The 14,421-nt window shown below is 38.3% G+C and overlaps 1 protein-coding gene across 2 annotated transcripts in view; it reads right to left on the reverse strand.

Moving 5' to 3' along the window:
• The window catches only part of LOC149147807 (LIM domain-containing protein HDR3-like), a 59,233-nt gene that overhangs the window by 37,734 nt on the left and 7,078 nt on the right, over positions 1–14,421 (reverse strand). For both annotated transcript variants that reach the window (XM_089445867.1, XM_089445868.1), the window contains 2 exons: positions 12,857–12,977; positions 12,561–12,644 (listed from right to left, as the gene is read on the reverse strand). In XM_089445867.1, the coding sequence (XP_089301993.1) occupies positions 12,561–12,644; positions 12,857–12,977 (205 nt within the window). The remainder of the gene's footprint in view (positions 1–12,560; positions 12,645–12,856; positions 12,978–14,421) is intronic.

Genomic DNA, 14,421 nt, shown 5'->3' on the forward strand with positions numbered 1-14,421 from the left:
CTATTCTTCCTTGAACATTTACTTCTTTGCAAGTTTTACTTATTGAGCACTAGTCTATTTATTTCAAGTCTTGCAATGGATATATCTTGTTGATATCATTATCTATTTGATTCATATGCTCATGGTCATGTCCTTTACTTGCTAAGGTACTTGCATGGTTAATTTGATGGTTGATGTGTCTCATAATTAACTAATCTTTTAATCTCCTAGAACCTTGTTTAGCACAACTAAGCTTTAGATTTCCTTTAGGAGCTACCCCCCTTGTATTGAAAATTGGTTGTTATGGAATGAATTTCCTTAAATGAAATTTCATTTCTAACTATTCTAGAGTGAATTTCTAAAAATAGAAAGTCGTGTCTATCATTGAAACCATGACTACCATTGGTAATCATATATAGATGATGGAAAATCACTTAACTTACCATTATTCAATTTCAATTGTTTAATTTTTAATTTAATCATCAATATATATATTTAATATTATTATTATCCTTGTGATACTATAATATTATTATTAAAATGAAATTCCATGTCACCCTCTCCTACTTGGCACTCAATCATGCCACTTCACATCTCTCTCTCTCCTTGATGGCAAATCGAACTCTCTCTCATTCAATGATATGTTACTCTCTCTTCCTCTCTCTCTTTAATGCTCTTACGCACCTCTTACTCTCTCTTACACACTTTAATGGCTCGTCATAAAAAGATTCCTCTTACACCTCTTTAATGCATATGTTACACTTCTCCTTAATGGCTTGAATTACTAAGGCATGCATACTCCCTCTTGATGGCATAAGTTACTAAGGCATGTGTACTCCCTCTTGATGGCATGAGTTACTAATGCAAGCGTACCTCCTTTATGGCATAAGTTACACTCTTATTTTGGCATATGTAACTCCTCCTCAAGGCATGGGAGTTACTCCTTCATGAATTCGACCTCCTTGCTCTTCCTATATATTTGTGCCTCTCATCCTCTCTATTACTCACTTGTGCATTGTGAAAGGAGAAGTACGAACTTGAGAAAGAGAGAGTTAGAGAGAATAGAGAAGAATTGTGAGAGAGAGAGAGAGTCTTGAATAGTAAGAGCAGATCTTGATGAACCAAAATAATTTGATGTTTGCATCAACTACAGCTATCAAAGATCTTCTTTAGATTTGGGTGAACTTCTTCTTTCTCTCATTGTATTATGTATCTCTGTTGAACATTTGATTTCTAATAGAAGAATCCTGTTGGGTTTTTCCCTTGTGGGTTTTGCCTTTGTCATTGGACCTAAATTCTTTGTGTCTCCTCGTGTTTTGGTTGTCTTCTATTTTGCATATGGTTTATATGGTGTGTGTTCTATCTACAATTTCTTAACTAATATTGCAGAAGAAAGAGGTTTGGGAATAAGCAATTGTTGCAGCATAGAACTTCAAAATTTCAACACCTTGGCTTCATCTGGGAGAGAGCGCAAATGGTGGAGTTGGGATTTGGGTGACAACCCCAACTCTTAGCTTGCCCCAAGGCCACACCAAGTGGAGTTAGAGACTTTCTCCACGTAACCTTAGCTGTGGAATCAGGCAGCAACTGACCCCAACATTTTGCCAATTGTCAATATTATATGTCAATGCTTCAGCCTTCCTTGCCATCTATGGCATTAAATTTGAGAAGATTGATATGTGATTATCAATTAGGCCAGGTTGCTCATTGGCACATGCATTATATGTCATGGTAGCACAAGTGTGGACCATCTCCAAAAGTGAATCTAGGGGGCAGACAAGACTTGCAGTTTATCAATGGGCATATTAATGCCGATTCCTAACCATTCAGGAAGATGTAATCTCCAACTTGAGGTGTCATTGAAATCTTGGACAACTTTGACCTGCCTCAAGTTCCAAAATTAAGAAGAAGAAAACGTTGTGCCATCACCAGAGCCTTGACTGTCTACCTGAGGAGCTTCCAACATATTGACTAGAGCCTGTGTCATGCTCCAAAAGATTATGTTGGGTTAGGCATCAGCAATGTACACAAAAAAGGTTGGCCTTATATGCAACTGAATAATCAGGTCAATTGAAAGAGATGAAACCGGGAAATTCTTTCTTTACAATTGTATTACTTCGGAGTGTCTTGTCCAAAACACGGTTGACATGGTCTCAACTAGCAGACCCTTTTTATCACCCCTGTGTACTTCAGATAGAAAGCTCATATGTTCACAATAGTAACTGGAAAAGATTGGGAAGCCATCAAGGCTTCCTTGAATTAAAGAGGGAACCAATTTAGGAGTGGACTTTTGATTATTCATTCCCTCAGGTGAACTCTAGTTTTGCTCAATAAGGACAAAGCCCTCACAAAAAACTCATGGCTCTCGGCCTTCCACTTTCTCCACAAAGGAATTAGGTCTCTCCAGCATATCTTCTTCTAAGAAAGATGGGATTGTAATCCTTGGGACAAATTGAATCAAAACTTCAAGATTAAAAACACATGCTCATGTAAGTTACTTTTGAGAAACTTCAGAGTTTAGCTCCTGGATCCTAATAATTTGTCATTCAAAATTGGTGTTTAAGCCTCCACAAAATAAGTAGAAAGATTCAGTCTAGAATCGCAGAAATCCCATTGTTAAATACAAGATTGTTGATGTATAATTAGTGTCTCAGCCAGCCCACGGGGAGTAAAGCAAGCGGTGACAGGATGTTTTGTTTAGGCTCTCCATGGTGTAAAGGTCACCAGATTGAAACTCCGTGGGCAAAAATCCAGCCATGCTAAGGGCCAGTGTGGCCCAAGCCGGGTGCAATCCCCAAGTGATTTCGACGCTTAGATGCCCCTGGGTCGCGACTACTCAAGCCATAGGTTAGTCATGTCAGTCATCTCAGGACTCACATAAACTAGCAAACAAACAAAAAAGTGGCTCAGCCAAACTTTATGGGATGCAGAACTAAAAAAATCTGGCAACTTAATTCTAAAGAGACACTTAGCTTTCCCAGCTTCAGTCGATTTGGAAATCACATCTGGATCCCAAGAAGGCCATTTGTGCATGGTCCTTAACGTATGGTGGCCTTGTTGTTGGTCGAATCATGTTCCATTCTGACCTCAACGTTTCGTTCTATACTTTTTGTGAAAAGTTCAAATCCCTTGAGCTACTATTTAGGTTCAAGACCAAGGTGATCTACAATTGGTCCAATGCTCTATGTCGACATTTTGCTCAAACTCAGCTTTACTTGGAAAGTGATCCATTGGGTGACAAACGAACTTGGATCAAGTTGTTCATCATGTTGCCTTCAAATGGAATTAAATTTGAGAAGATTGGTCTGTGCTGATAAATTAGGCCAGGTTGCCCATTCGCACCTGCACTATATGTCATGGTAGCACAAGTTCTGGGCTATCTTCAAAAGTGGATCTAGGGGACAAACAAGACTTGCAGTTGATCAAAAGGAAATTTTACTGCCAACTCCTAACCATTCAGGAAGATGAAGTCTCATACTTTAAGTATAATTGAATGCTTGGACAACTTTGACCTACTTCAGGTTCCAAAATCCAGTGGAAGAAAACATTGACATATCACCAGAGTGTTGACCATCTACCTAAGTGGTTAACAGATACAGAAAGGACCTAGATTAAACAAGATCAAATTTTAAACTTCTTAGAGATTCTCTCAGCCTCCCCTAAGGCATTTTAGCAATCAGTGGTGAATAGGAATGAGCAAAAGGTGGCTAAATGGATTACCAGATGACTTTCATTCTCAGGCCACTAACAAACCTGCACTAAAGTGCTGTTAGTCTTGCTTCCTGCTTTCGACCCTTCAGTAGCTGCATATGTCAGAGTTGAGAAGGTCCTGTAATATTTTCTTCGGGCTAATTGAAATTTGGAATGTAAGAAAGGCTTCCAAGATATCAACTAGAGCCTATGTTGCACTCCAAAAGATTAGGTTGGGTTGGGCATCATCAACATGCACAAAAAAGGTTGGCCTTCTGTGCAACTAAATAATCAGGTCAATAGAAGGAGAATCAAGATGAAGCCTGGAAATTCTTTCTTTACAATTGTATTACTTCTGGAGTGCCCGGCGCAAAACAAGGTTGATGTGGCCTCAACTTGCAGACCCTCCATATATCACCCGTTCCCAGTTAAGATACAAGGCTCATGTTGTCAAGAGCATTTGGAAAGATTGGGAAGCCATCAAGTCTTCCTTGCATTGGAGAGGGAACCAATATAGGAATGGGCTTTTGATTATTCACTCCACCAGGTGGCCTCCAGTTTTGCTTAATGAGGACCAAAACCCTCACAGAGAACGCGTGCCTCTTGGCTTTCCACTTTCTCTGCAAAGGCATTAGATCTCTCCAAGATATCTTCTCCTCAGAGAGAAGGGATTGGAATCATTGGGACAAATGAAACAAAACTGCAAGAATAAAAACCCATCACTTACATTAGTTTAATTTTGAGAGACTTCAGAGTTTGGTTGCTAAGTCCTACTAGTTTGTCTTTCAAAATTGGTGTTAAGCCTCCACAGAACTAGTGGAAAGACTGGGGATGGAATTCCAGGAATCTTTTATTAAACAAAAGCTTGTTGATGGATAATAAGTGGCTCAGCCAAACTCCATGGGATGCAGAACTGAAGAAAATCTGGCAACTTAATCCTAAAGTGACAATTAGCTTTTCCAGCTTCAGTTGATTTGGAATCGCATCTGGATCCCAAGAAGACCTAAAGCAACACTTAGCTTTTCCAGCATCAGTCAATTTCAAAATCGCATCTGGATCCCAAGAAGGCCATTTGACCATGGTCCTTAATGGTGGCCTTGTTTTTGGTCAGTTCATGTTCCATTTTAACCTCACCCTTTTGTCCTAAGCTTTTTGGGGAAAGGCCAAATCCCTTAAGCATATATTTAGGTTCAAGGCCAAGGTGACCTACAATTGGTTAAATGATCTATGCAGAGTCCAGACATTTAGCTCAAACTTGGCTTTACTTGGGAAGTGATTCTATGGGTGACAACTGAACTCGGATCATGCTGTCCATCATGATGCCTTCAATTGGGTCTGGCATCTACTCAGGTTCAAAATTCTTTTTCATTCATAGAAGACTTGTGACGAAATCAATTTCAACTATGTAGATAAGACAACATAATTTTATTAATGTCCAACTACTAACCACAAATAGGTCAAAGGAACTGTTAAGTAGAACAGTGTGGGATTCAAGTGGCAATGTGAAGGCCACTCCTATAAAAGCATGAAGCAGGTCTAAACTATGCTAGATCAGATCATGAAGCAAGTCTACATGAGATCAGAACAATTATCTAGGACCATGAAACTGAGAAGTGGAGTGAAAATGTAGATGCAAGCACTGCTGAGAACTCAAAAACTCAAAACTAACACTCCAGAGTTGGGGTGAGAATGCCATGCATGGGAGGCATAGTTCAAGCATCCCCAATTTCCTCTTTCCTCGGCGTATAGAAAAACCAAATCTTTTAGTGATCAAACAGGGCTGTTATAGTTACTGTCTATGTAGATTCAGGCTCAAACTGGAAAATGCTCACTCTGGGGCACCTTCAACAGCTTCTAGAATATTGAAGTAGAGCTCCCTGTACTATGAACCTAGTATCACTAGAGCACTCCACTCTAGATCTCTTGTGCCTTCCAAAATGTCAGATGTCAAGGATCAGGCCATCATTGGCCCCGATTCCTTGCTAGCAAATCTGAGATCAGTGAGAACAAAGACACAGTTGGCCACATAGTCGTCAGGGTGATATGCAACAACCCTTAGCAGCCAACAAGATATCATGCATTCCCATGGTAAAGGCTTAGGAAGAGGTAAATAACAGCTGGGGACCCCCAGAACTAGATAAACCCCCTGAGGCTCCATGCTAACCCTTGAAGCACAATGACAATGACCCTCAACAGAGGCTGCACGTTCTTCAGTTTTAATGTTTTCAGCAATGATATGGTTGCACACTTCAGGAGAGACTTTAATATTTGCATGCTGTATCTTTTTATGCCCGAACACTAATGATTAGTTAGTTGAGGATTGGTATGAATGGGGATTTGATTCTAAATGTTAATACTCCATTTTGATATTTGGGTACGAATTTTGCTTTTAATCCCTTATCTGACAGATTGGCAGTGACCTTTTTCTGTCACCCAGTTTTTGGTAATGTGCTTGATGAGCATATTCTTATATTAATAAAACATAAGCATATTTCAAAATTTATATATCACTGCATAGTGCAGTGACTCGCTTACTTACATAAGTTGATTGATTTAACCTTTTGTATTGTGTCTTCTTGCTGAATTTTTATCAGCTCAAAAAGTGTACAGCAGAGTGCCATTAATGGCAGCTGTAGGTAGAGGAGACCTGGGTGCATACAGACAAGGCATGTGTGACATGTGTGCAGGTTTGTACAGAAAGGAAACCCTTCTCTAGCAGAATCCTGTACAGCAGCTCCATACAGCCCTCCTTCAGCAATTCCATACAGCAGTAGTGAAGGCACAAGGGCATTTATGGAGAGAGAGAGATATATATATAGAGTTCAAGCATGCATGTGCCATCCTCAGTTTAGTTCCAGTTTGGATGCCTTTTATATTTATCAGTTCAGTTATGTTTCTGGTTTTGCTTTAGTCGGAACTTGGTATTTGCATGCACAATTAGAGGACACAGTTTCCTTTCCTAGTTAAGCAAGGCACTCATGCATGTGAATTCAAGTCTGAGTTAGGGTACATATCTCTAGAACAATGTATGTTTGCATGCCTCAGTTCATCTACAGTAGAGGCTCACTTCACTTAGGCTCATCTATCCATGAAAGGGAGGCTCTTTAGTGTTAGGGTTTAACATTTCCAATTAAGGTGCTGTTGTGCATGTGTCCAGATTCATTGTACCTTATATTCTATAAAGAAGGCAGAGGTATAGGCTTTATTAATTCAGTTCCCAGTTCAGAAATTAGCAGTTTTCTGTTTTCTTGTAGCCAATTTTCATTTTCAGAAGTAATGAAAAGCAGTAACAGGTTTTGACAGTGAATTTATTTTGTTTCCATTATAAAGTTTCTACAGTTTGTATTTACAGATTCTAGCACTGATTACAGAGCTCAGTTTTTAGTAGCTTTAAGTATTCACTGTTTAATTTCTCATAAGATATCTTTTAGAGTGCAGAATCTGTCTACCATGGTTTGAGAAAACTTAACATGGAATCAGAACCAAGTTTTTTAAATCTTCCAGATTCCCTATATGGAGAGGCAAATTGTCTGGGGTAGAGAGCTGTCAGAGGGCTTCAGCAGGCAGTATGTCCAGGCTTCAATGACTGAAGCAGATCTGCACCAGTGATCGGCACGTGGACCTAAGGTTGTGGGGTGTGAAACCCTAGTTGACCTATTGAGTGGAGATTAAAACTTGTTTGGTGGAGATGCAGTAATGGCCATTCCCAGTATGTCAAAGAGTCAATTGTTGGAGGAAGCCTCCAACTTTGTGACATGGAATTTGGAATTGAAGAACATCTCGGAAATGGCAAACGTATGGCACCCTGTGGAGAAGGTGGTTGTGTCACCTATAAGTCCCAAAGATTTGGGAGAACACAAAAAGAAGGCAGTGTCAGCAAAACAAATCTTATTGGACTCCATCAAAAATCACCTAATCCCTCATGTCATTGGGAAGAAGACCGCTAAAGAGATGTACAATGCCTTGGGAACCTTTTACCAGAGTGCAAGCATATTCAGGAAGATGTTCTTAAAAAACAAGCTCAGTACCACCTGCATGAACAAGACAGATACAGTGATAGGCTATCTATAAAGATAGCAATGCTGAGAAATCAGATAGATGCAATTGGGGACACAATTAAGGATAATGAACTAGTTCAGACCATGGCACAAATTTGTCCAAGTTATCTGAGGTCAAGAGAAGTTACTTGACTTCGAGTAGTTGTTGAAAGCTTGCATTGGAGAGGAGGCAAGACTACAATTCACAACTAGTTACAAGAACAAGGATGACATGCCAGACCTAGCCTTCATTGGGAAGGTGCAGAGAGGAGGTAGGAAAGGACTTGGGAAAGGATAGACAAGCAAGGAGGAAGAATTAGATTGTTTATTTTTGCAAAAGCAAGACTTGAGTCATATCCAATGCTTTAGGTGTGACAATGCTATGAACCATGCAACTTAAGAATGATAAGAAGTCAATGCATACAATCCACTTCGAGGGTAGAAACTCCTTTTACAATAAATTATAAATACAATACAAGACAAGATATGATGGCCCTGAGACTAGGTACCCTTGGTATATATATTGGAGACAAAGGGTAGAGTTATAATGAAAGGGTACAAGCAAAGGTTACGGCCTACATAACAATGTAACAATAAAAATGTAATAATTCAATATCTAGGGCTAAATAAGGAGTTTTAGGGTTAGCATGCAGCTTGTCTATTGTTTAATAAGGGGTTTTAAGGTTAGCATTGGGCTTGTCTAAGGCATAACATGCCCCTCCCCTCCAAACAAGTGTTGTCCTAAACACTTGACTATCTGCAAGTGTTTCTACATGACTAACTCATCTTCCAAGGTCGCCTCTTCCACTGGTAGGTTCTTCCATTTGATGAGGTACTCAATAATTGCTCGATTTCTCAACTGCTTAATCCTTGTTTCAAGGATTGTTTCTGGTTCTACTATAATTTCCCCCCCTCCATTAATATTTGGTAAAATAGTTTGGACTGGGATCTTGTCACCAATTACCTTCTTTAAGCAAGAAACACGGAAGACAAGATGTACACATGAAAATGGAGACAACTCCAATTTGTAAGCCATACTCTGAATCCTCTACAACACCTTATAGGAACCATAACAACTCAGCGTTAAATATCTAGATACATACACCATGAACCATCCTTGTTTGTTACCATCATCACTAGTGAAGAGAAAGCGCTCTGGCTAAGTTGAATGATGACAACCTCTAGCATTTCTTGAATAAGATGCTCGATCTCACTCTTCTATGCATAAGGATACTTGTAAGGCCTAATATTAGGTGGTACACTTCTAAGTTGCAAATGAATAGCATGGTCATGATCTCGAACAGATGAAAGACCCTTAGGAATCTCTCCAAATACTTTGGAATGATCAATGATAACTTTATGGAGACCCACTGGAGCTGAGGATATAGATGTTTGATGTTGAAGTTTAGCAGTAGACAAATGCTTCTGCATAGGCTTGGTGTCAAGCATGCAGGAGTTGTCCAAAGTCTCACTTAGGGAACTTTCTTAATTTATTGAGTAAGTTGTTTTTTATGATCTTCCTAAGTCTAACTTAGGAAAAGCATATTAATTAAGTTAATTAATGTTGGCTATTAAGCTAGGAAAACCTAAGGAAATGTAATTGAATTAAATTAGTGACTTAGATTTAATCTCAACCACTTCCCTCAAGTGAGGTGAGATTTAATCTCAACTGTCAATCACTTTGGAGATTAGGGTTATGGATTTAGTTCAATGAAGAATTATAAAAGGCAGCTTAAAGAGAGAAGAAGACACAAATTTGAGAAGAGCATTTTCTCAAGTGAAAGATCTCAACAAAAGGTGAAGGACTTTCATTGAGGTCAAGGCCAGCGGAGGAAAATATCAAGAGAGCTTTCAGCAGCCACTTATTCATGCCTCACTTATCTTTTGCCTAATCCAACTTGAAGTAGGGAGATTTTAAATATTTTGTAGACTATTCGCAAGTACTTATTGGCTCTAGTTACTCACTTGCATTTAGTAGTAAGCTATTCAATTTCTCACCTATTGTGTGTAACTAACCAGTGTCATTTTAGGTTGGTTCTATGATAAAGAAGTGTCCCAACAATCAAGTCCTTTTGGCTTCACAAAGTAAATAAGAGATTTGAATTGTTTCAAATGGTTTTGGTGATCTTTTCCCCCTGCTATTATTTGTATTACCTACTACCCACCCAAAAACATGGGTAACCCTAGGAGAAAAATTTTCTCCTACATTGCAACTCGCCAGCAAACAACCCTACCATGATCCACAGATAGCGAGCCTAAGATGCCTCTCATCCATTCCGATCAGTGCACTCATTGATCTAGCATACTCATTGATGAAGGCAGGTCATCTATCATGAGCTACTTTAACCATTTTTGCATTCAAGTGTTTTCATTTAATGTTTAAGGCAATCTAATATGGATTAAAGGTTGAAATTGGATTATCAACCACTTTTGGTTGTGTGCTTGTTCCCTTACTTCACCTTGGTGCTTATCATGTGTCCCTAGTCCAGTGTGACATTTTTTAGGGATTTTCTTTCACTGTCTAGGAGGGGCACAAATAGGAGGCTCTTATGATGGTAGCGCTCCATTTTATTCATACTTAACACTTGTCATCATTCCCAGGTGTTGTTATCCCATATTTTCATTAGTTGTTGTCAATCGTTCATATTGATTCCTTGTTGGCCTTGGCCCGTGAAAAGAAGGGGTTGAATATACCCGAGGCCAATGTAGTTGTAAGAAAAGAAAGAGCATGAGCCAAATGTTAAAATCCAAAGGAATGACAAGGGATGTGATTTCATTGGTCGAAGGAGAGAGACACCTTTTGGTTGATGAAATCACCCTTTATTGGTCGAAGGAGAGAGACTTGTATATTAGCATTGTATCAAGGTTTGTAAAGGGCCATGATCCCTGGTACGGGAGCCCTAAGGTTTTCTTATTGATGGACTAATAAGGAACGTGATTTGTGCCAAAATCTTGTGTACAGTTTTTGATCTGACTGCTGTTATATTCTGCTGAGCAAAGTTGTTTAAAGTTGGGCATCTCTAGTGTATTTATGTGCTTAGCTAGGGCATATGCCATAGACCAGACCTAGGGTGCATTGTGCCAAAATCTTGTGTACAGTTTTTGATCTGACTGCTGTTATATTCTGCTGAGCAAAGTTGTTTAAAGTTGGGCATCTCTAGTGTATTTATGTGCTTAGCTAGGGCATATGCCATAGACCAGACCTAGGGTGCATGGATATTCCAACATTTTAGAGTAGCCATTCCAGTGTTTAGGAAGCTATGCAAATAGTGATCTTAGGGAAAATATTAAGGGTGTCCAAGACACCTAGAGCCATGAACAAAGAGCCAGCTAAGACACCTGAAAACACAACTTAAGAACTAGAAACTAAATATCTAAGGCAGAGATGAAATAATCATATTGGCAATTAATCAGCAGGATCCTGATTATATTAAATCAACAATAATCGGGAAATAAAGCCAATCTTGGTGCACCTGCAGTGTTAAACAAAATAATTAAAATGAAATTTACTACAGATTGTTTTATATCCTGAATATGGACGAATATGGACTGGCTTTGGGCTCCAAAACATCGACAGAAATTCATCATACTGTGGATCTTCCAAACAGTAATGAAGATACGTGAGGAATTTAAACATTTTCTTTTCAGAGCTGCCATTCCAGTGTTTAGGAAGCTATGCAAATAGCGATCAGAGGGAAAGTATTTAGTAAGGGTATCCAAGACAACTAGAGTCATGAACCAAAAGTCAGTTAAGACACCTGAAACCACAACTTTAGATCTAGAAACTAAATATCAAAAGCAGAGATGAAGTAATCGCAAATTGGCAATTAATCAGTGGGATCCTGAAAAGAATAAATCACCGATAATCGGGAAATAAAGCCAATCTTGGTGCACCTGTAGTGTTAAACGAAATAATTAAAATGAAATTTACCACAGATAGTTTTATATCCTGAATATGGACTGGCTTTGGGCTCCAAAACATCGACAGAAATTCATCATACTGTGGATCTTCCGAACAGTAATGAAGATATGTAAGAAATTTAAACATTTTCTTTTCAGAGCTGCCATTCCAGTGTTTAGGAAGCTATGCAAATAGCGATCAGAGGGAAAGTATTTAGTAAGGGTATCCAAGACAACTAGAGTCATGGACAAAATGTCAGTTAAGACACCTGAAATCACAACTTTAGATCTAGAAATTAAATATCAAAAGCAGAGATGAAGTAATCGCAAATTGGCAATTAATCAGTGGGATCCTGAAAAGAATAAATCACCAATAATTGGGAAACGAGGCCAATCTTGGTGCACATGTAGTGTTAAACGAAATAATCATTTCCAAAGTTTCATTGATGGCATCAGGTTAGTCAGGATTAATTCATTCAATTAGTCAGAGACTATTTCATCTATGCTTTAAAGTGCTAGGAAAAATTCAAGACAGATAAAGTTGTTTTAGAATGTTATAAAATGAAGCAGTCTAACTGTTCTATCTTTTGGACCATATATGATCAAAATCAGACAAATAATGACCAAAAAAGGTCAAATGGGTCCAAAAAGTAGAATAGTTAGAGAATTCCTTACAAAACTGCCACTTGGAAGGGGAAAACAAAAGGAAATTTGCTTTATAATGCCTGAGTTCCTTAAACCCATTGGATTTGAATCCAATATTTAACCCAAAAAAAGGGATCAACGAGTGGTCGTAATTCAGTGATTTACTGTCAATTTCAATTATGACTTACTGTAACTTATTCAAATTTATGTTTTTGATACATAAAAAGAAACCCTAGAAAACTACATAAAAATCAAAACTATTTCCACAATGATATCATCATTCAAAGATAGATAGATAAATGAACTTACAAACTGGTGGCAAACATCACATTTTGGATGGTGGAGTTCCTTGTAACAGGATTTGTGGTATGGATCATTCCCTGACATGGAAAACTGCAGAATAACCAGATAAGAGTATGCTCAGAATGACAGAATGACCTCAAATTTATCTGGCCATTCCATTCATTTTCTAATAAGCTCAACCTACAAAAGTTAAATTATGTTCCAACTTTCTTCCAATATATCAAATATCAGAGATTAATGTAAATGATCATCTGACATTTCCATGGAAAAAATGAACAGCAGGTTATATGAAGATGTAATACCTCGTGTTCACGTATGGGTAGACTACATGCAACACAACAAAAACAATCTGGATGCCATAAGGTCCCCATACAACTTAAAAACCGCCCATAGCCTATCTCATGATTGCAACCAGCACAGATCCTGTCAGATTGATACATGCAAATTATTAATCAATTTGGCACAATAAAGTTAAACTAGCTATCCTTTAATGAATTTATAAAACAAATATTACTGGTTAGCCCCATCTACAAAATCATAAACACCAAAATACATAAATATGATGTCAATCATAACCCCAAGGGTTAGTTCGATCGTTAGATCCTCTTGTGCAAAAGTTCAGAGGTCTCAGGACCAAGTCTCATCGAGTCCTTTGGGGTTACCAGCCGGTATTTTGGCTGCTGGTCTACCATTCTCCATCCAGAAAATCAGGGATAAAGGGGCAATCTGTGGGGGTGCTGGCAAGGTACCAGCATCCTCACTTGGAATGCCTAATATGTGGGCAGGTGAGCAACTATTTCTCCAGAAAAATTTATATGCTCCCAATAATTTAGTTCAAACTTCAAAAGGAAGGATTTAGAAAAGAAGTGAATAATTTGCCCAATTATTTTAGCTTGTCCATTTCTTAGATTGATTTAGGCACAAAATGTTCAACGCTATAAGCTTTAAATATAAGGAAGAAGTCATGAATATTTTGAATCTATCATAACTCCAATCTGAGGGAAGCTTGAGACAACAGAAATCAATAACGTTGGCCAACCTCAAATGCTGAAATGTACAGGATCTAACTAATGAAGCTCCTAACATCTATTGACTTCAATGAAGTAGGTTTACATCACTAAGGAAATTAGTTAATAACATAAGATGAGCAATAAATCTGGAGTGAAATTTATAGTGAAATAGGGTATGAAACTGTGTTAAGGTTGGCCACACTATATTGAAATTTGAAGTCCAAAATGTGTACAGATTAGCATATGTAGGCTATAACGACAACCTTGCCACATCCCAACTAATCATTATCTCATGGAAATACTGGAACAGATGGCAAAGGTCTAATTTCTAAAATAAACTTGCATGATTCAGCTTTCCAGTGCTAACAAGTATACTGTTTATTCTAATTTCTAAGAGTGCACTTTACCAGTATTTATTCATAACAGGCACTCATCTTTAGATTGCTTGTCAATAGAATGTACTTTTTTTTATCACCTTTGGATATTAAAAAAAGTTTCTTACTATCCCATTCCAATCTATGCAAAGTGCAGAATTTCACAGAACTGTTCTAGAACTCCATAGCAATATATCTATAGACAGCACCACCAGGCAGGCCATAGACAACTTCTTATTGCTTAGTGATTGATGGTTGCCAGACAACATAGTCAGCTACACTACCAGTATCCTCATTGACATGCCTAGTTTTGCAGACACCACCCTGTACTTCAAATCTTGTTCACAGTACCTATTACGGTGTAAGGCTGTTTCTAAAGTATTTAGTTAGCTTTAGGATTTAGCTCATTTTGTTTCAATATGTACTGGAAGACCGAGGTGATAGATGCCTTATGCACTTCCCCCTATGTTCTTCTCAAAATGC

The sequence above is a fragment of the Pinus tabuliformis genome, chromosome 9, assembly GCF_031772625.1.
Source record: "Pinus tabuliformis cultivar Carrire ecotype Pingquan chromosome 9, CPIR1, whole genome shotgun sequence".
Lineage (NCBI taxonomy): Eukaryota > Viridiplantae > Streptophyta > Pinopsida > Pinales > Pinaceae > Pinus > Pinus tabuliformis.